Here is a 20,000-nt window from a genome sequence, read left to right as displayed (position 1 = left end):
GGTAGGCTCGTTAGCGGGCTTGATTTAATTGGATGTCTGTTCCTGCTGCTATTCATTAAACATGAAGCCGTCAAGAACACACAGCCCATGAATAAAAGATTTGCTACCAAATAACCAAAACCATTGTGGACTTTTTATTTTATTACATTAGCAAGAACTTTCCGTCCAATTAACATTACGTTTTAATTACGAGGACATATTATGTAGATTCATGTTTTAAAGTGTCTTTTTGTCTCATCGTTTCCATCTTTATGGTTTTGTGTATTGATTTAAACTTCCTAAAAACCCCAGTGAATCAAAGCAGGTATACATAGTAGAATATATATTCAGATGTAACCATGTAGATGACGTCTTCGCAGCTGTAAACAAACTGTTTGTGAGTTTTCTAATGACCTCGCTCCATCTCTGATTAACGCGAGCAATTAAACTGCTTTGGATTCCGTGTTGTTTGGCACAATCGCTTGACGGGTGGGGAAATATCATCTTGTTTCCCTCCTCCCCGACTCCTGTATGTTCCACATATGATCTGGAGGAGCTCCTCTGAACGCAACGAGAAATCAGCGCCGCTATTGATTCTGATTAACCGTTATTTTTCCTCTTCTGCCTCTTCTTCTCCTTCTTCGGGTTTGTGTCGCAGTTGAAGGAGTTCTACGCGAGGCAGCAGGACAGGAAGGAGCGTCTGGAAAGGAGAGACGAGGAGCGACTGGCTCTTCTCAGGAGCTCCATGGAAGAGCAGGCCAGGAGGGACCAGGAGAGGTGAGACTCCCGGCCCCCCGGGGGAGGTCGTCACCGGGGGGAGACTCAGTGGGTGACCTGCGGGGAAGGACCTGGAGCACTACAGAGTGCAAAAAACACAAGCCTCGGTGCGGGCCACACGGCTCCACGTGTGTGGGTTCAACCCGGGTGTATCAGTAGATGAAGGTCTTAAGGGCTTATTATGGTCCCACGTTCAAGCAAGGCAAGGGGGTTAACCATAAAGGTTCACGACTGCGTCGAAGCGTCTGCGTGGTCCTTGCGTTGCGTGAACGTGGTGGGACTGTAATCAGCCCTTAACAGGCTCCTGCTCCTCATGACTATTTACTTACTTCCAACACCTTCTGCCCCTGTGGCTCAAGATCTCTGGCAGGACGGTAAGGGGTGGGACAGGAGTAAGAGACACAGGGGGATGGGTGGGGGGGGGGTTGACAATAGATGCAAGGGCGTTTGGCAGCCACATGAACCCCCCCTCCCCCCCCTCTCCTCAGACACCCGCGGGGGTTGTCTGGGGAGGGCAGATAGAGCGGTGTCAGAGAGGTGGAGATGAACCCCCCCCCCCCCCCCCCTACGTGTGTCTCCCCAGGGTGCGGTATCGCGAGGAGACCCTGCAGCTCCGCAGGCAGGAGAGGGAGGCGGGGGAGCTGCAGCGCCAGAGGGAGCAGGAGGAGACACGGACCCGCCTGGAGGCCCTCAGGAGCCAGGTGGGTGGGTCGGCCCGGAGGTCGGGAGGTCTGGTCTAGCAGCCCGGTCGAGTGGTCGCGTCTAGCGGCCGTGTAGACCGGTCAAGCGGCCCGGTTTAGCGGCCCGGTGGTCCAGTAAAGGAGTCAGTCGGTCCGGTCTAGCGGTCCGTGGCGGTCCTGGTTGATGTCGGCATTGCGACTTTGCTGCCATCTTCTGGTGAAGTGTATTGCATCACTGCTGGTTCATTATACTGGGCGGCCGGATAGAAAGATAGTCGCTAGGGTCTTTGACTCTGAAGCTGAAAGGTTTTGGGTTTGAAACCCAAAGTGTGCGGCGCATCTGTGGCCATCCTGGAGAAGAACGCCCGGACCAATTACCCCCTCACTTATGACATGCGTCTTAAACAAATTACAGATTAGTATTCCTGCATTTCTTCGATTTAATATTTTGTGTCAATAAGGTTGCCGTGGTAGCAGAGGCCGATCCAGAGAGGATGATGGGGGAGACTGAAGCATGGAGGAGTCGTCAGAATGAGGGATGTGAGCCCCAGAAGCCCCTATACAACATCAACACGTACACAGACAGCCAGGTGAGACATTGCCATAAGCTCCGGCTTTGCAACTGAAGCTCAGCCAACCAGAAAATCGCAATATGGTCAGGGGTTATTGTCAGATCGATACATTTGATTCAGGAAATATGCCCTGATAATGGGGTAATGAGTCAGTTATGAAGGATTCAAAGGCATGGTACCTCAAATATAGAAAAAGAATCTCTGAAGGGGAACTTTCACTGGCTGGTTGCTGAGTCACTCGACCCTCTTTATTGTTTACATCGTTAGTGCTCCTTTAATGTTTGAATGACATACGACCCAGAATACAAAGTTATGCAAGGCAAGTCTCTGGCACAACAAAACAATGTTTAACTCAGGTGGAATGTCACAGACTTTCAGGGCCGTTCACGGCACTCGCCTCGGACCTTCTGCCCAGTGGAGGGATCATATTGGTTTAGTGTTTACGAATATGGAACATAATTGGTTACTTATCCTAAATCTCCAAAATATCCAGCATCACGAACGGCATAAATGTGTACTCCTTGTACTTGGTTGTGTGCATGCATTTAAAAGATAATGATAAACAGGGTCGATCCTGTGGCCGTTCCACATGAGGCGTCCGTAGGAATCGTCTGAGGTCATGCGTCCCTGTGTCCAGATCGTGTCGGACCCCAGGGTGCGCGTGGAGCAGGCACTCCGTGAGGCGGGTCTCCACCAGACCCCCTACGCACGCCAGGTCCTGGCTGACATCCGGCCCCCCAGGGCCCCTCGCAGAGACACGGTGTCGGCGGGCCTCAGGACAGACTCAACCCCTGGGTCCTACGAAGGGAAATGACCAAAACATAAACACGCAGAAGTATGGCAGTTTACACAGCCATCAGATCATGTAGAAAACTTACATCATTTGTTTTTAGAAGGATTAACATTGTTTTTACTGCTGATGGACCACGTGTTTATGGACTCATCAGAACCACGATCCGTTTGAATGATATATGCTGGCGTAACCCTGTTATGACACTTCATTAATATTTGTTTAATGTTTGTCATCGTCAACCAAATGAAAGGAGCTTATGATGCCAAATGAACATGTTTCCAATGGTAATTGGCTAGTTATAAGATTAGTTAAAATTGAATTATTCTGACAACGCGTTTAATTGGCCAGTGTGTTGCAAAACACACTATGTATTTCACATGTATCCGTTTGGTGTGTAAAGTGTAAAGATACCATAATAATTGTAAAGAACACTGAGAAATAAGCTTTTAGACCACTTTATTTTTTCATATTCAACATGACACTGTAACATTATACACAATACACTTCACAGTACATATAATATAAATACAGAACAAAATTATTTTGTTAAATACGTTAAATAATGAGCAAGTGATTGTAATAAAATCATACATTCTTTAGGTCAAAAAAGGTAACTCTTTATATAATAACTAGAAGCTTATCAGAAGCACCAAGGCGTGAGGAGTAAGAACACATATCCACATGGTAATCACATGAATCCATCATTATACACATATCTATATAATATACTGTATATATTATATACACTTCATTCGTAACGGTGCAAGGTTTGCGGCTTGAGGGCGGGGTTAGAGGCTTGAGGGCGGGGTTAGAGGTTTGAGGGCGGGGCTTGAGGCTTTAGGGCGGGGTCAGGGCGATGAGTGCAAGGCGTTTTTTGATGTAGTGGGCCACCAGGACCTGCGGCCTCTGCTGGTACTCCACCAGGACGTCCTCGGGGCTGGTGATCTGGTCGCCGTCGAAGCGGTTCAGCAGGGTCACGCAGACCACGGCCGCTGGAGAACGGGTGGAACACAAAGACATCAGAGAGAGCCTCACACGGCGACGCAGGGCCGATGGTTGTAGGGCGAGGAACGTCGACACCAGTGGGCCGTTAGATAAAGGGGATTGTGCTGGGGGGGGGATGGCGGTAACCTGAAGCGACATGTCATGTGTTCTGAGGCCTCACCTTTGAGGCCACACACGCGGCACATGGCGGCGAAGACGGTGGACTCCATCTCGATGTTGCGGACCCCGGCCTCGTAGGCTCTCTGCAGGTACTCCAGCTTCTCTGCATGGGAGAAGGAGCACAGAGCTCCGTCCAGCCGCCCTTGGCCTGGAGAGGCAGAGGATGGCATGTTTAAGTTAGTTAAGTTGTCCTATATTGTCCCTTTTTGTGGGAAATGACGTAACCTCAATACAACACAACCCCTTTAATTGGATTCAAAAGAGGTTGAGTAAACATCCCAACGCAAACCATATGGGCCTTGATGGTAGGAGGCGCGAGACTCACCTTCATAGAAGTCGTTGGTGCACATGGTGTTCCCGATGACGGCCGGGAGGTTGGGGAGCTCTTTGGAGCACTGCAGGAGCTCCCGGGACACGCCCGCGTCCAGCTCTGTGCTCCTCATGATCACTTTTCCCAGGACAACCTGCTCGAACTGGGGTAGGAAGTTGTAGTCCAACGCCTTCTCTGACACCACCACCGTCCCCGGAGCCAGCCCTGGAAGGCAAAACATGAGGGCATGTAAAAAAAGGGCAGTCTGAAAAAGGCCTATTTTGAGGCTGCCTGAACCCAGCGGAAGAGGTGGTGAACTTACCGACTCCCCCAGAGGTGCCCAGGCGAAAGAGAACCACGTCCCGACAGTGGGCGTGGTGAAGGAGCTTGATGAGCTCATGCAGCATGATGGAGATGGAAGGGACACCCATGCCATGCTAAAACGCGCAAGTAAACAGAAAAATAAAACAATGTTATTTGCTTGCCATAGATACAGTCCAAAAAGAAAAGCTTGTGAGTCTGGGAGGCTCATAATGGCAGAGTTGGGTCAGTTTAAAACCATGTCATTGTTAGGATACAAGTGCGGTGATGCAATACTCACGCTCATGGAAAGCACGGGTCCAACTTTGTACATGCAGTAGCGATCGGTTGCCTCGCAGATGTCCTTGGGTTCATCATTGCTCCCGGGCAGATTCAGCTCTGTGTGTATGAACTGGGCAAAGGCCTTCATGCGTTTGGCACTCCCCCCAACACACACAAACTATATGAGGAGAAAGGAAAATAAATGACTTTCTCTCGGCGTGATAGAAAGAAAATAGCTTTACTTGTAACATTCCTTCTCCACTGAGCGAAAAAATGTCCCCCACTTATTTTTCCTAGAGCAGCTTTCAGAAGCCCTTTATGTTCTTGTGACCCGTTCTCACAAACCTTGATGTCTCCAAACATCTCAGGAAGGTTGTGGGTCTTTGTGCCTAGGCTGAAGTGATAGAGAATGTCCTCTTCCATGCCGTCCAAGTTGGGATTGTTCACATGAAATGTTTCTCTGTGGAAAATAAATTGTGGCTCAGTTTCATTCGGCAATAAACGACCAGAAACCCACCCGTTTCGTCCTGACAGAACTGGTTTTGATAAAAAGGTTTATCGTAGAATTAAACAGACTCATATACTCACTCCAAATATTCCTTCCGGTCATTTCCCAAGCAATTGAGCAGAATTGGTGCCATGGCTGCAGTGGTTTGGAAATCAAAGTATAGAAATCTTCTGAGGTAAATAGTTGGTTTGGTATCAGAGAGCTCACCGCTGGTTTATGAGTTACGATCCCTTGATGCAGTGCTGATATAGTGGTGAACCCTGATCTAGTGAGAGGGACGATTGGCTCCCAGGGAAGGCGTGTCATATGTACCTAACGGCAAAACACTCAAAACAAACAAATATAGATTGCTAAAGTCAGGAATTCCCGTTGCAGTTGAAGTATATACTTGCGGACAGAAACACTACAAGTGGATTCTCAAGCAATTTTAAAATGCAAGACATACTGAGTTGTAATATAGAATAGTGGGATAGCATCACACCACAAAACCGTTACACAACATGAAGTTGCTTTGACTATATGAACATTGCAACACAATACTTAGGTTAATAGTATAATACTAGGTTGTAAATACTGAAAAAAACTTGGAAAACTGATACTGCAAAGCGAATGTCTTGAAGGCTTTCAACTGTGCATCACACAATCACTACAAGAAAGGTTACAAAACACTTTATTGAAATTTCTCCCAAAAAAGAGCTTTGAGGACAATTATAGGACATAGGAGAACCAAACAAACGAATGTTACACACATACTGCTCATCATATAAGGCATAACTTCAAGGACATGAGTTGCTATTCATATGTTTATATGTATATATATAGGGCATTAATAACAGGCCTGGCAGGCACTAGGAGGCCATCTCACATTCATTACGAACGGCATAAAACTGGCATATCTTCAGTTTTAATGTTATCTGGTATAATGTTCTCTCTGGACCTCGAATAATCTGTTAACATTAGCTTACATTATTCAAATGCAAACAGCAATAGAGACAGGAATGCAAAGTTGAATCAGTTAATAGCATTACAAGCTCAGGGAAGTGGTATCATTACTGGTGCGACAGGCTGAGGGAAATAGTGTCTATTACTAGTATCACTGGCTGAGGGACGGCGTATTTTGGCCAGAGGGAAATTAATGGTATCCTCTGTGTGTGTGTGTGTGTGTGTGTGTGTGTGTGTGTGTGTGTGTGTGTGTGTGTGTGTGTGTGTGTGTGTGTGTGTGTGTGTGTGTGTGTGTGTGTGTGTGTGTGGTGTGTGTTCTTCCCGGTCTCAGACGGTCAATCTGTTTATTCTGGACACAGACAGACAAAAACAATTGAGTCAGCCAACCCGTTGTACACAAATCGTCCTCTTATCTGGGTGACAATCAGCTGGCCATCTTTATTGACTGAAGCCAATTTTCATGATTGACATCCAGAAGCACCCTACCAGTTATGCTTATTTTTTTCATCATCACCAAAAACAATATTTGGTTATGTATTATTTACATAAGTTGATTCCCACTTATCAGGTAGACATTACTTTTCATTATTATTTCCTCATCAAACCATCTATTCTAATTATGATTGATTTTAATGAATGACAATATCGGACCAAGCGTGATTGATAATTGACCACTGATCTGTAATGAACAATAGAGAGGGGGGAACCCCATCTAAAGTACTCACTTGATAATTTACGTTCGGGTGTAGCTTTCTCTTCTTCAACGTAACCGAAGCTCAACAGCTTGGACATGCTGACGGGGTTAGGTTTCTTATCAAAGGCCCTGGAACAATAGACCAGGACCAAACACTTTTAATTTATTCATGAACTTATCCATTAACAACAGAGCCGGGTGGTCGGTGAAGACTGTTGAAACATTGACCCATAAAGCAACTGCAGTGGGTGTGGCTATCGGAACTGACTCCCAGCGGAGCCTGACATCACCGTGACCAAAGTCAGGGCCTAGATACTCTAATACAACAACAGTGCGGACGGGAAACTATGACCGAGAGCAGAATGTACCCGGCCCCCATCAAAAACAATTTGTCACACAATTTATGTAGGGGAAAACAGGAACAGGTCTGATGCCTTGAGTCACATGGTCATAACCCGACTATCAGAGCCGGGTTATGACCTGTCGCTGACATTCTTCTAGACGGGGACAAACATTTGCTGGCCTAGAAGCTGTGCCAATACCAACAAGGACAATTATAGAGGTCAGGGATCTGGGAATGTGTCCAAGCGTTACAGCTAACTAATTACTAAGTATGTCGTATGAACGCCAAATCTAATTTAAAAAAGCAGACATGCTGCAAAGCAGGGGGGGGGGGGGGGGTTCCCATGACTTGGTCTCACACTTTCCTAGGGCGTCGCTTGTAGGCTAAAAACTATTTTAAGAAAATACAAGATAAGGAATTCTGCTGCAGTAGGAGTTTGGAGTCTGTTCACCCCAAAGCAGAGTCATCGCCTCATTTAGCTTCTCAGACTATACAAGGAACGGCACTGCCATCTTGTGACCAAACCTACTTACATTTTTTTGAAGGAGGAGCTCATATCTTCGTCATCAGTTGGGCTGACAACCTCCTCGTCATCCAGCTGCACTCAAAACAAAACACACTTTAACCACCGGCATGTTAACAGGCACAATTTCAGCAACGGGCAGATCTAGGCTCCTATTTCTATGATGCATGTATTTTTTAAACCTCATTGTTGACGTCGTCCTTCCCATCGTCCTTCCCATCGTCCTTCCCATCGTCCTTCACTCCGTTGCCATCACCCTTTTCCATATTACCATCCGTCCCGAATGGAGCGGCCATAAGTCGGGAGGAGGCACCATTTTTTTTTAAATCCTCGTTACTGTGTGGAGAAAAAGAAGGTCATTAATATACCTTGCACTGTGGCTCTGGTACCCTTTTATGCATAATAATTTAGTATTAAAAAGTATTATACATTGTCTTGTCTCTATGAAAATGAATGCTATTCATAATTAAAATGATAATCAAGAGGGTGGTCTGTATTTTAATCTTATTAATCATTAGGATATGATTTTCAATAAATAATTGGTGCTCTAGTACTAACTGTATGGAAATCCAATCTGTATTGATGAATGACCATTCCCCGTCAACCAATAGCAAGGATGATTAAGGGATATATTGTTTGTGGATAATTAACAGCCGGTGGTAATTAAATATTCTGGTCACCTACCTTATGTTTCCATTGTCGTCTGCTGGTTCTTCAGAGTCGCCAAACCAGTTTGAAGGCGTATACTGAGAGGGTTTGGAAGCAAGAGTCTCCTCATGCCAGAGAAGTCCTTTAGGGATCAGTAAATAAAGCACACCAAACAGTGAGGGCCCACCCGGGAAAATATATCGAACATATATGAGAAGAGCTGCAACGTCTCGAGTTGTCCTACCCTTTTGTCCGCCCTGTTTGGCCAGTTTGACATAGTCAGAGTCAGACTCCATGACCCCCACCCTCCTTCCACGGGCCTTCTCTTCTGGGAGGCTGTCAGCTTCTGTGGACAGGCCCGGGATCTGGGAGGTCGGCCCATTGTTACTTTGGTACCCGGTTTTTAAACCTGTGGCGTGGATAAGGGTGGATGGGGAAGTTAATACATCGCCACGTACTCCCACATGTACCGTTTACAGTTCCCTGAGGCAGTAGGCAGGCAGTAAGCAGCGCAGCATCCCCCCCACCCCGCCCAGTCTAGCACCTCTCATCCTCCTCCTCAGCCCTGGAACATGACTCAGCTGGTGCCGCCAGCAGAGGGCTGTGCAGACCCATTTACTCGCACGTAGCAACAACTCATACGCTAAAAAAATACCTATGGAACATATTTTGTGGCATACAACTGCGTGAAGAATAAAGGCTGCGGTGCGTTGTGTGTGACGTGAGCGGAGTCAAAACGGCCAAGAAATATGACTTGGGAAGAACCCGTTCATCTCCTGCTGAGGAAGGCCGGATGTTGCTACGGAAGTAGCTTCTTAAAACGTAGCCATGCCTTTATTATCATCAGCAGGGAGTAACCGACTCGGTTGTTAGGGTTAAACCCGCCGTGTTGTGCTCCCAAAGGAAGGGCGGACATTTCAGGGTGTCGCAGTGAATCGCGATGAAAAGCACAACCGTAGTGACGCGTTGTTTTAAAATGCTAAGTTATTAAATTGACCCGACGGTAACCGGTCGGTAGTCTCGTGCGTGTTCCCTTCTATCGTCAACGCCTCTCTGGACCTCGAACGATGCTAACAGGGAGCTAGGCTAGAGACCCGACCGATGCTAACGGAGAACTAGGCAAGGGACCGGACCGTTGTTAATGGGGAGGTAGGCTAGGAACCGTACCCATGCTAACGGGGAGCTAGGCTAGGGACCCGACCGTTGTGCTAGCAGGGAGCTAGGCTAAGGACCAGCCCCGATGCAGTGCGCAGGCCTTTGTTGTACTTGCCCGATTTAGTGGTTTGCTGGTCGTTATTCATGATTACTGATGTTGCTTCTATTGGAGACAGGAGAAAAGACCCAGCATGTTGTCACCAGACCACATCACATCCAGACGGCCAGCGCCGTCCCAACGACGCACACAGACCAGCAGTTACCGTCCAACGGCCGCATTATTAAACATGACGAACGTCGCCCTTCTAGGAAAGCGTTAAAATATAAATGTTTTCTATCTGAGATAAGAGAGGGAGAACAATAATGGGGAAATAATGACTTGTTAATTCACAGGATAGATGCCCACCTTACCCGTTCGGCGAAGAGAGGAGAGTGATGATGAGCAGGAGCAGCAGCAGCAACAGCACCGATTCCGTTGGGTCGGGTCTGGTCGCTATGGTAACGCGGTGTTGATCATAGAGCGGCGGGATCTAGAGCGGCGCGTTTGGTGGCAGCGCTCCATCTCGCATTACGATGCACTTTCCCTCCGTGTTGATTAAACCACATGCATGTTCTATTATATCGTATTTCTCTTAGTTACAAATAAACCGTATCCCAAACGGCTACTGTGGATTTTGGTGTGGTTGTTATTACATTGTCTTTCCGTTCTAATTAATAGGGTGTATTTAAAGCATAATCCACAGATCGAAATGATAATTCACAACTTTAATTCACTATATCCAAAGTGTTTGTCTTCAAGGGTGGGAGATGAAGGAGGAGAGGTGGGTTACTTATGTATGTGATTCTGATTATTCTTGTGATTGCGTCCACTTCCTAAGGCTATAATGGATTTATTAAAGAAAAGTAAGAATGTCCCATGTTGCAGGCTATATGGTCGGGTAATTGACTGTTAATTATATGATATAAACTATAGCACAGATATATTAATGGTTTGCACCATTGCACAAAGATTTGAACTAATATTAATATTTATTACTCATATTTACAGGCAAAAAATATGAACATAACACGATGCATAATCTATTATATCGTAATATTATCTATCAGTTGTATTTCAATTTGTACTTAAACAATTATTTGGTGTGCCATAGCCTGCAAATAAATAGCTAACATTGACAGGACAAAGGTATTTGATACATTTTTATTTAAAAAACCTTGGACATATTGTCTTTAAATCCAATACCTATATTTCATGCGGTCTGGTCTAGAACCCAGAGCTGGATCTGGCGGGCTCTAGTGGCCGCGCTAAGGACCCGCAGGGGAAATGATGTGTAATGGTCCTCTAATTACACGGAGGAGTTCCAAGGTAACTTCCTCCTGCAGTCTACGGATCCAGGCTCTGTGTCGGACCGCAGTTTAGAACCAGCAGGCAGTTCCGATTTGGTGCGCATATGCGGGAAGAAAACTTCAGCGATCACTCATGGGACTCATGTAAAGTTCCAGTAGTCCACTTATTCACCGCGTAGCTCTGAATTTCGAGCGAACTTGCCACGTTATACCGAACGGAGGACGGATAATGTTGGCTCGCCGCCGACTCTGTTCTCTACACTTCATAACAAACGCCGTGTTGTCGCTGGATCCTCGGGAGATGGGAGAGTAGCTTGGAGTTTACACCGGACTGCTTCACCGGTCACTTTCGAATCATTATAAATAAGGTGAGTTGTTTCCTTCCGTACAAATACAACGTCTTAAAGCTGGCTTCTCTTTGCATGAGCGATATGGAAAGAGACGACTTTCTGCAGCGGCTTGTTTGTGCTCCGCGCTAAGCTTCCAGATTCCTGTGTGTCCTTCCAAAGAAGATTCCCTCTAATCTATGTGTATGTTCTTACAAATCATGTTTTGAGAGTCAAGCTATTCCATATCGTGGTTTTATAATGTCATAGTAGCCCACTATGTTGATCCAAACTAAACGCGTACATAACCTCTAGGCTTTTTATTTTTAAGAAAAGCGTGTAGACCCCTTACTTGCCTTCCAGATACAGTGTCCCTGCTCAATACAGTGCCTCTTCTAAATAGGCTACAATATCCCTCAAATACTATCGTTTATGAAAGACGACTGTTCAATAACATCGGACCCGATGTCGGTGATTTTATACATTGATGCTTCGGTGTGTTGACATTGTCTCTTATTTTGCGCCAATCTGCGCTGTCTTGCTGTGTTTCACCCCCTTCTTTCTGCTTGGGGTTGAAGACACTATTGCAACTACTTGCTACTTTCTTACAGTCTTTTGTCATTCAAATGCTGTTAGGAGGGTCGTCTTTGCTTGGTCGTGTGTATTCATTATCCCATGCTGAGCTATAAGCATTACAATGGACCCTGTCGGCCTGAAAGGGGAGGAGGGTACATGCATAATTAACGACTTTGGTGATCGCATTGATTAGTAGAAAATTGATTGATCATAGTAAGATTAAGCAAGATACAATTCCCGTGTTCAAGCAGTCATACAAGCAGAAGCCAGCCTACCCTACACATTATTGTGTATGGGATGCGTTTTGGACGTATCTGTAGGAGACCGAACAAGCTGCCACATGAAATAAGCCTAGAACTGCGATAAGATTGTGGAGCAAATCTAAAGTAAACCCGGCAGAGGGTGAGAGACTGCAGACTTCATACGGCGCCAGTCTGAGAGCAGCAGCACCGTGCGTGTGGGTGCATGTGTGTGTCCACGTGTGCGTGCGTGATGAGGGTGGGCTGTTCAATGTTTCTATGAAAGTAGTTATTTCTGTTCACTAAAAAGTTTCTAAGTCAAGCTGAACCTATCTCTCACACACACACACACACACCACACACACACACACACACACACACACACACACACACACCACACACACACACACACACACACACACACACCACACACACACACACACACACACAAGTTGTGTTTACTATATATATGTATAACCTGTTCTCCCTCCTAGGTGTTCTCGTCTGAAAGGATACCTTCAATGTATCCGCATTTCAGAAATTGTAAAAGTAGCAATCTTGTTGTTGTAAAATGTCACAGAAATTGCGTCACCTGAGCTGATGTTATCTGGACAATTGAACTGATTTGTATAGATTAACACAGATCTGCCCGGTCGCTGGGACTGGGAGCCAACTGGTTCAGGAGACATTCTGGTTTCCTTCAGCTTTTTGTCTGGACTACTGGTTTTTGGAGAGTGGACAGTACACAGATCTCAAAGCCGTCCCCCCTCAGTGGATCTCTCCGGTCTTCATTTTACCTGAAGCACGTCCGTCTAGCCCAGCCTAATCCTGCCCAACCCCCCTCTGTGCCTGGCATTGTTTGGGCCTGAATGAGAGTCGTATGTCTGACGGTCTATCTGGGATCCTTAGAGAAATGAGGCCTAACAATGCATTCTTACCCCATGGCAGACTACGGCCCATTCATCACCGCAGCGTGTCTTTTCTCCTAATACTAACTCTCTCTTCAAAGTTATCTCTTTGAAATTATTCAAAATCCATTGCTCTTGTCATGTGGTTGGAAAAGCGGTAACACATGAATTATAATCTTGGTGGTCATTAATTCGACCATTTCACTCTCAAAGGCTCATAGCAGCCATGTGCCGGACAGCCGGCCGGTCCACATAGATTGAATGGACTTGAGTTTTGACACAAGTCAAAGGATTGTTGGTTCTCTGCCACAGCCCTCGGTTCACTATCAGGTCTCTGTTGGCAACCCCCCCCCCCCCCCCCCCCCGCTCGCCCTGCCGATGGACCCAATCTGCAGCTGCTCTTCCGAGGACCATAAAGTGTATAATCTGCCCACAGAGGCCTGAGAGGGAGAAAGAAAGCAAGCCAGAGACGCAGAGAGGGAGCGAGAGAGGGCGAAAGGGAGAGAGCGAGAGAGAGAGAGAGAGAGAGCAAGGGAGGGAAATAGTCCTCTGACAGCAATCATTTCTCTGCTCACAGTAATTTGGCTGTCACGAGCAGCTGGCACTCTCTGGGCAGGAACAATGGCAGAGTGGAAGGAGAAGGAAGCGGACCCAGACAGCCATGTTGTGCTGGGGACGTGGTGGTGGTGGTGGTGGTGTGGGTCAGGGTGGGGGCGGGGGGGGGGGGGGCTGGTTTTGGCGCGCTGCGGGAGTCGGGTTACACACTGTCATTAACCAGAGAAGGAGCCGGCTCGCTCCAGACGGCAGGACGACGTCAAGTCTCAGCAGGAATCTGGGCCTTGGCCTGACTCCATGAGGTGTAATGCTCAGGTCGTGGTGTTGGAGGGGGGTGAGGGGGGAGAGAGAGGGGGCGAGGGGGGTGAGGGAGAGAGACGTAAGAAAAATGTATGATTATTTTAGCGTGTGTGTGTGTGTTACAGAGCTTTCTGGGCATCCTGGAGGAGACGTGACGCGGGGCCGTTGCAGTCTGCGTGTTTGTCTGGCCCCAGTGTGTGTGTGTGTGTGTGTGTGTGTGTGTGTGTGTGTGTGTGTGTGTGTGTGTGTGTGTGTGTGTGTGTGTGTGTGTGTGTGTGTGTGTGTGTGTGTGTGTGTGTGTGTGTGTTTGGATTAAGCCGTGGTCCTGGGCCCGGACCAGGCAGAGCGGAACATGGGAACACAGCTTGGCGTTTGAATTCTTCTTCTGCGGTTTATTGTTCGGGTCCAGCTCTTTTCGTTCTTTGAGGAACGTCTGTGCAAAACAATATTATTTGTACTACCCCCTCTCCCCCTCCCCCCTCTTCCCTGAGCACCGAATCCCCCCTCCAAAAAAGTACTGAATCCCTTTTATAATAATTATAAGCCATTATGTAACCAAACTACTTTCAGTGGAGGACTTGGACTTTGTGGGGACCGCATTTTCAGAAGGAGACAGGAAGTGGGGGGGTGGGGGTGGGGCTGGGGCTCGGGGAGGGGGGGAGGGGGGGGGGGAATGAGGGGGAACCAGGGACTGTGTCGGGTGCTGGGGTCTTGGCATGGTTATGGATTTCTCCTCTCTTCTGGATTCAAATGTGGTGGTGAAGAGGAGCCAGGAGTCTGCTGTACACACACACACACACACACACACACACACACACACACACACACACACACACACACACACACACACACACACACACACACACACACACACACACACACACACACACACCACAAAGATCTGTAGTTCTCTAGACTGTTCATCTCTCTCTCTCTCTCTAACCCAGATGGCCGTGGAGACTTTCAGCAATCCACATTTCGAGAGCTATCAACTCGCTTCATTGCTCTGGTCTTATCTCCCAGCCCTAGCTCTTCGGGGGAGTTAGTTTGGATTCAATTGAACAATGACCCCTGTGCTACCCCTTGGTGGATTGCTTGTGCATTGAATTAGTAATCATAAAATCCTCTCTGAGGGTCCCATCGACGGGGACATGTTTGATATTCCCATGGCTATGATGCCCTGACTTTTCCATCAGGTTAAAGACGTGCATCTCTGAGACCACTTAGGTCTTTTAATGGCTTCATTTTATGTTTTAACTTTCTTGCTACCTTCTATATTGCTTTGTTCCCCATCATTCAAGTTGGTGGGAACTACCGCTTGGCTGCTTCCACTAAAGAAAGGCCGGGAAAGCGAACCCTGGGCCATAAAGGCCCCGTTGGCAGGCGGATGTCCCGGCTGTCTCGAGCCTGCTAAGGACCGTGTGGCAGAGACCCTAAACTGTTGGTCGCAAACTGTCTGAGAATGGTTCCCGCTGCTTCGGCCGATACTACCATTATAACCATACCATCAGGTCATTGGAAACGGCATGAAGGGCATCACTCGGTGAATCGGGGATGCATGCTCCTGCATCAGAGCAATGATCCGTGTGGGTGGGAGAAAGTTACCTAGAGATGGTTGCACGGTCGTTGTGATGCTAGCATGGTGGACTTTGGTCAAGGGCCCATTCGGGGAAAAGAAAGAGTGTTTGTTCATTCCTCTCAGACAGCAAACAGAGCAGAAGGCCATAAAGACAGTGAATAAACAAGCTGTTTTGAGTGTTGTAATGGCTGCCAAGACAATGGATGTCTAAGAGTCATGGTGCCCAATTTACTTTGACCGATGAAACCCTCTTGTGATAATCCTTCTTCCCTTGCAGTACATTCTGGCAATGCAACTAGCTAGGATATTTCTCAGTGTCATCATCGTCATGAATGTTAAGTCCCGTATATATTTTTTTATAAAAAACAAAAAAAAAAGATAGTATGCTAGAATAAAACCCTGGGTTGGGACTGTGTAGGTAGAGTGCATTAGGGGTACATAGAAGAGTGGGAAACATTAAACAGGAAGAGGGGGTATTAGCATTTGAGAGCATTCCTCGTGCAAGGCATGTCGGAGAGCCCATGTGTGCTGAGATCCAGCCAGGATGGTTCTGGGAGCCGAAGCTGTGCTGGAGCTGACGGTCCACTAGTGTCCACAAGTATGAGTGTTTACTTATTCAAGTTCTAGTATTTGAAGCCAAATCAGGGTTGTGTTCACAATATAAAAACTCTGTTTAGTTTTAAAGAAGAGTATCCCCCCGTGCTCATCCCCTCCTTCGGCCAAACCATTACTACAGGTTAGCAGTGATTTCATTGTTATGCTGATGGTACCTGTTCATCCCAACCCCAGCTCCTCAACCCTTATCTGTCCTGCTAAACACAGTGGCCTGGAGGCATCTTGCATACAATTAAACTGCAACAAATCAGAGGTGCCTGATGGGGTGGCTTTCTCGTTTATTAGCCAGGACGCTGTGCTCACCCTTCGCCTACACAGCTCTTGGAGTTGGGCTTGGCCGTACGAGAATTCGGACAGCCCGTTTTTTTTTCAGCACGGTTTCATTTAAATCATAAAAAATCTTTAGAATGCAAATCAGCTTCGCCATGCTTTTATCTTCTCAAGGCTGGGTCGACTGCAATGCGGTCTTTTTTGCCCAAAATCCCTCTCAGGACGCTGAATATTCTCAATGGTGCCGCCGGTGTCCTGGTGAGAGTGATAAAACGTTTTGTCAAAAACCTGTATAACACCCATATCATTCTGACGGCACAATGCTCATTTTTTTTTATGTCATCCTTGCATATAAAATAATTTTCCTCAGGGATAAAAAATCCTTTCTCACATTCATTGAGGATACCGGTTTCTCTCTATCTTAATAAATGCATTAACCCAAAAACTCAGAGTCCACAGAATCGACGGAATGGAAACGCGGCACTTTAATATATTTACACATTAGTAAGCATTAGCAAGTATATATTACATATTTGCTTACCGGTACTTATACAAGTCATTCACCAAGGTGTACTCTAGCATATTGAGGTGTTAAACTGACTTTAAATGGTGCTAAAGTAGATGGAGATGGTATTATTACAATCTTTACATACTTATTATTAGTGATTGAGGCAGCTATCACATGTATATCAACGAGCCGTCAAGAAAGTTCTAACTTACATCGACGCTCCAAATAACTTGGAGCAAAACAAGTTTGGTTGTTACCAGGGTTCACTGTTTAATTCACCCATGAGGACACATTCAAAATGGTACGTTCCCCACAAAGTAAGAAGGAACCATTTTGAATTGGTATTGGCTTGTAAACAAACACACTCAATTCTACTAGAGGCGCACAGACACGACTTGGCATCCAACAGTCTAGTGTGAGACTTGATACGATGTGGTGGATCATAAATGTTTGACCAAATCACAAGAATCATTTAAATCCCTAAAATGCTGTGGTTTCACTCCCTTTATTGAGGAAGTTGCATTATGTAGGGTGGTTTATATTTTTCCAACTGTTATTTTAGGTGCAGTACTTTCCCCTCATCTCTAAACTATTGTGGTCTCACTCTCAAATGAATGAAGCACTATTGCATAACTCACATTATAACGGCTGTATTTATTAATCGTCAAGAAAGTTCTAACTTACATCGTCGCTCCAAATAACTTGCAGCAAAACAAGTTTGGTTGTTACTAGGGTTCACTGTTTAATTCACCCATGAGGACACATTCAAAATGGTACGTTCCCCACAAAGTAAGAAGGAACCATTTTGAATTGGTATTGGCTTGTAAACAAACACACTCAATTCTACTAGAGGCGCACAGACACGACTTGGCATCCAACAGTCTAGTGTGAGACTTGATACGATGTGGTGGATCATAAATGTTTGACCAAATCACAAGAATCATTTAAATCCCTAAAATGCTGTGGTTTCACTCCCTTTATTGAGGAAGTTGCATTATTTAGGGTGGTTTATATTTTTCCAACTGTTATTTTAGGTGCAGTACTTTCCCCTCATCTCTAAACTATTGTGGTCTCACTCTCAAATGAATGAAGCACTATTGCATAACTCACATTATAACGGCTGTATTTATTAATCTTTGGCTTCGGCTTCGGTGCTCTCTCTCCGTCTCTCCGGCTCGTTAGCATCAAGGGCATATGCTTTGCTCAGGCATTTCTCTTGCTCAGTATTCTAAAAGTCCCCGGCGACTCCGGGCAGGCGGCGAGCGCCGCTGAAAGGGTTGAGGCTCGGTGTGCGATCGGAGCCGCGCTGGCCGCGGAGGACGAGCATCGCCCGGGGCTCTCCGCGTCACCCCCACCTCAGAGCAGAGCCATCTGCCCAACCCCCCTGGTCCCGGGGCCAGGGAACGGGCCCCGCGTCGGGGAGCCGAAACGGGGACAGCCAGGCAGACAGCCGCATTGCCCTAGTATCACGGCACACTGCGGCCCCTCCGTGAGGGCTATTTGCGCCGCGGTAATGGTGCCAGGCTGCTGCCAGCTCAGACACACATTCAGCCTCATCTGCCTCCTCGCCACTGTGATGATGAGTCAGCGATTCCTGCTGGGCCTCCAGCCTCCCTCACACCCCCGCCAACCCCCCCCCCCCCCCTTCCCCCCCCGCACCGTGAAGCACGCCACGCCGTCCGTCAGACAAAACTCCTCCTCCTCGCCTTTCTCCCTCTCCTCCTCCTCCTCCTCCTCCTCCTCCTCCTCCTCCTCTTCGCCTTTCTCCTCCACCTCTTCGCCTTTCTCCTCCTCCTCCTCATCCTCCTCCTCCTCCTCATCCTCCTCCTCCTCCTCCTCCTCCTCCTCCTCCTTTACCTCCTCCTCCTCTTCGCCTTTCTCCTCCTCCTCATCCTCCTCCTCCTCCCTCTCACTGACCTGAATACAAATAAGAGTAACCAAAGAGGTGGAGAGAGCAGCAGTCTCCCTTGGCTTCAACTCAATTTTCATGCTCCGTTTGTTCGACAAATGTCACCTTTTAAAATAGAAAGCTAAGAAACGCTGAAGACTGTGGGGAGGACAGGACTCGTGTGAAGCTGCTCAAAGAGGTTGATTCATAGTTCTAATAGAACACTCAGACACTCTGTGTTTGGGTTTTGTCAGCTGTGCTCGAGCGATTGTGTCTAATCAGTCCCTTTTTTTTTGGGGGGGGGGTGCAAATGTAGCCATCACCGTATTTGAGTAGCGTTTTTAATTGCTCCCGTATAATCATTTTAAGCACCGCTCAGCTTCTGATGAGATCGTCAAGGGGGTCCAAACACCACCCACACCCACACCCACACGCCCGAGTGGGATTTTGGAGTCTGAGAAGAGATATGACCTCATCAAATTGTGTGGGGGGGGGGGGGGGGTTATAATGTAGGATGAGTCAGCAACACCCCCTCCCCCACCCTTTATCCTTTTAAACACTCTGAAAGTTTGTTAACACAATTTGTGTTCCTCGGTAGGTCGTCGATGTGGCATTGACAGTTATAATATTTGTATGAAAAAGGTTAGCGTCGTTGTTAACAGTGACAATGGGGCACTCTTAGCCATTGTTTCAAATTAAATGGTCCTTTTTAAACATCAAAACAGAGAGCCAGAGAGAGAAATTAAAACTGGTTACATGAGTTCAAGTTGGAAGCAGATTTTTCACGTTTGATAAATAATTCACAAATGATTAATTCACCTTATACGTCTTGTCAGATTGGGCTTCTATTGTGGGAATGATGTATCACTAGAGTACTTTGTCACCGGAATGCTGTTTCATAGGAGTACTACATTGCTATAGTACTATGTTACCTACGTTTTATTACTAAAGCCCTTGGCCGATGGTACATATCACTGGGTAGGTGGTATTATGTCACTGGTTAGATGATACTATATCACTGGCAAGGTAGTACTACAGCACTGGATAGATGTTACTACATCACTGGCTCGATGGTTCCGCATCACTGGGTAGGTGGTACTATAGCACTGGTTAGATGATACTATGTCACTGGTTAGATGGTACTATAGCACTGGCTAGATGATACTATGTCACTGGTTAGATGGTACTATGTCACTGGCTAGATGGTACATATCACTGG

The 20,000-nt window shown here is 46.8% G+C and overlaps 4 protein-coding genes across 5 annotated transcripts in view; 2 read left to right on the top strand and 2 right to left on the bottom strand.

Annotated features, from left to right (window-relative positions):
- Window positions 1-3,471, top strand: part of LOC115533171 (coiled-coil domain-containing protein 148) — a 23,326-nt gene extending 19,855 nt beyond the window's left edge. The window contains exons 12-15 of the mRNA XM_030343504.1: window positions 638-756; window positions 1,340-1,457; window positions 1,898-2,026; window positions 2,646-3,471. Coding sequence (XP_030199364.1) covers window positions 638-756; window positions 1,340-1,457; window positions 1,898-2,026; window positions 2,646-2,822 — 543 coding nt within the window. The 3' untranslated portion in view covers window positions 2,823-3,471. The remainder of the gene's footprint in view (window positions 1-637; window positions 757-1,339; window positions 1,458-1,897; window positions 2,027-2,645) is intronic.
- Window positions 3,246-5,623, bottom strand: upp2 (uridine phosphorylase 2). The gene is made up of 7 exons (XM_030343505.1): window positions 5,446-5,623; window positions 5,203-5,317; window positions 4,877-5,035; window positions 4,598-4,712; window positions 4,291-4,500; window positions 3,967-4,113; window positions 3,246-3,793 (listed from the first exon to the last, which is right to left on the bottom strand). Exons 1-7 carry the CDS (start codon window positions 5,496-5,498, stop codon window positions 3,639-3,641), a joined length of 954 nt encoding a protein of 317 aa, XP_030199365.1. The 5' UTR covers window positions 5,499-5,623; the 3' UTR covers window positions 3,246-3,638.
- Window positions 5,624-6,019: 396 nt separating this feature from the next.
- LOC115533173 (uncharacterized protein C7orf57 homolog) lies at window positions 6,020-10,242 on the bottom strand. Of its 2 annotated transcripts, none has more exons than XM_030343506.1 (8): window positions 10,082-10,242; window positions 9,786-9,833; window positions 8,760-8,924; window positions 8,552-8,657; window positions 8,050-8,203; window positions 7,878-7,942; window positions 7,033-7,130; window positions 6,020-6,656 (listed from the first exon to the last, which is right to left on the bottom strand). In XM_030343506.1, exons 2-8 carry the CDS (start codon window positions 9,814-9,816, stop codon window positions 6,652-6,654), a joined length of 624 nt encoding a protein of 207 aa, XP_030199366.1. In that variant the 5' UTR covers window positions 9,817-9,833; window positions 10,082-10,242; the 3' UTR covers window positions 6,020-6,651. The 2 variants fall into 2 exon arrangements, with proteins under 2 accessions (XP_030199366.1, XP_030199368.1); XM_030343508.1 differs by having other exon boundaries at window positions 10,077-10,177.
- A 788-nt stretch (window positions 10,243-11,030) lies between these two features.
- acvr1l (activin A receptor, type 1 like) overlaps window positions 11,031-20,000 on the top strand; it is a 26,504-nt gene continuing 17,534 nt past the window's right edge. Inside the window, 1 exon segment of the mRNA XM_030343577.1 lies at window positions 11,031-11,385. The gene's annotated coding sequence lies outside the window, so the exon portion shown is untranslated.

This window comes from Gadus morhua, chromosome 20 (assembly GCF_902167405.1).
Source record: "Gadus morhua chromosome 20, gadMor3.0, whole genome shotgun sequence".
In the NCBI taxonomy this organism is placed as follows: Eukaryota; Metazoa; Chordata; class Actinopteri; order Gadiformes; family Gadidae; genus Gadus; species Gadus morhua.
The sequence above is the reverse complement of the archived record's forward strand: the minus strand, read 5'-3'. Positions and strand labels throughout refer to the sequence as shown.

Coding starts and splice junctions, on each gene's coding strand:
- LOC115533173 (XM_030343506.1), bottom strand. CDS start 9,816: ATGAATAACGACCAGCAAACCACTAAATCGG. Junction 7,943..8,049: donor AGGACGACGTCAACAATGAG/GTTTAAAAAATA, acceptor TTTTGAGTGCAG/CTGGATGACGAGGAGGTTGT. Junction 7,131..7,877: donor AGCTCCTCCTTCAAAAAAAT/GTAAGTAGGTTT, acceptor CTATTGTTCCAG/GGCCTTTGATAAGAAACCTA.
- upp2 (XM_030343505.1), bottom strand. CDS start 5,498: ATGGCACCAATTCTGCTCAATTGCTTGGGAAATGACCGGAAGGAATAT. Junction 5,318..5,445: donor GACCGGAAGGAATATTTGGA/GTGAGTATATGA, acceptor TATTTTCCACAG/AGAAACATTTCATGTGAACA. Junction 4,713..4,876: donor GACCCGTGCTTTCCATGAGC/GTGAGTATTGCA, acceptor TGCGCGTTTTAG/CATGGCATGGGTGTCCCTTC.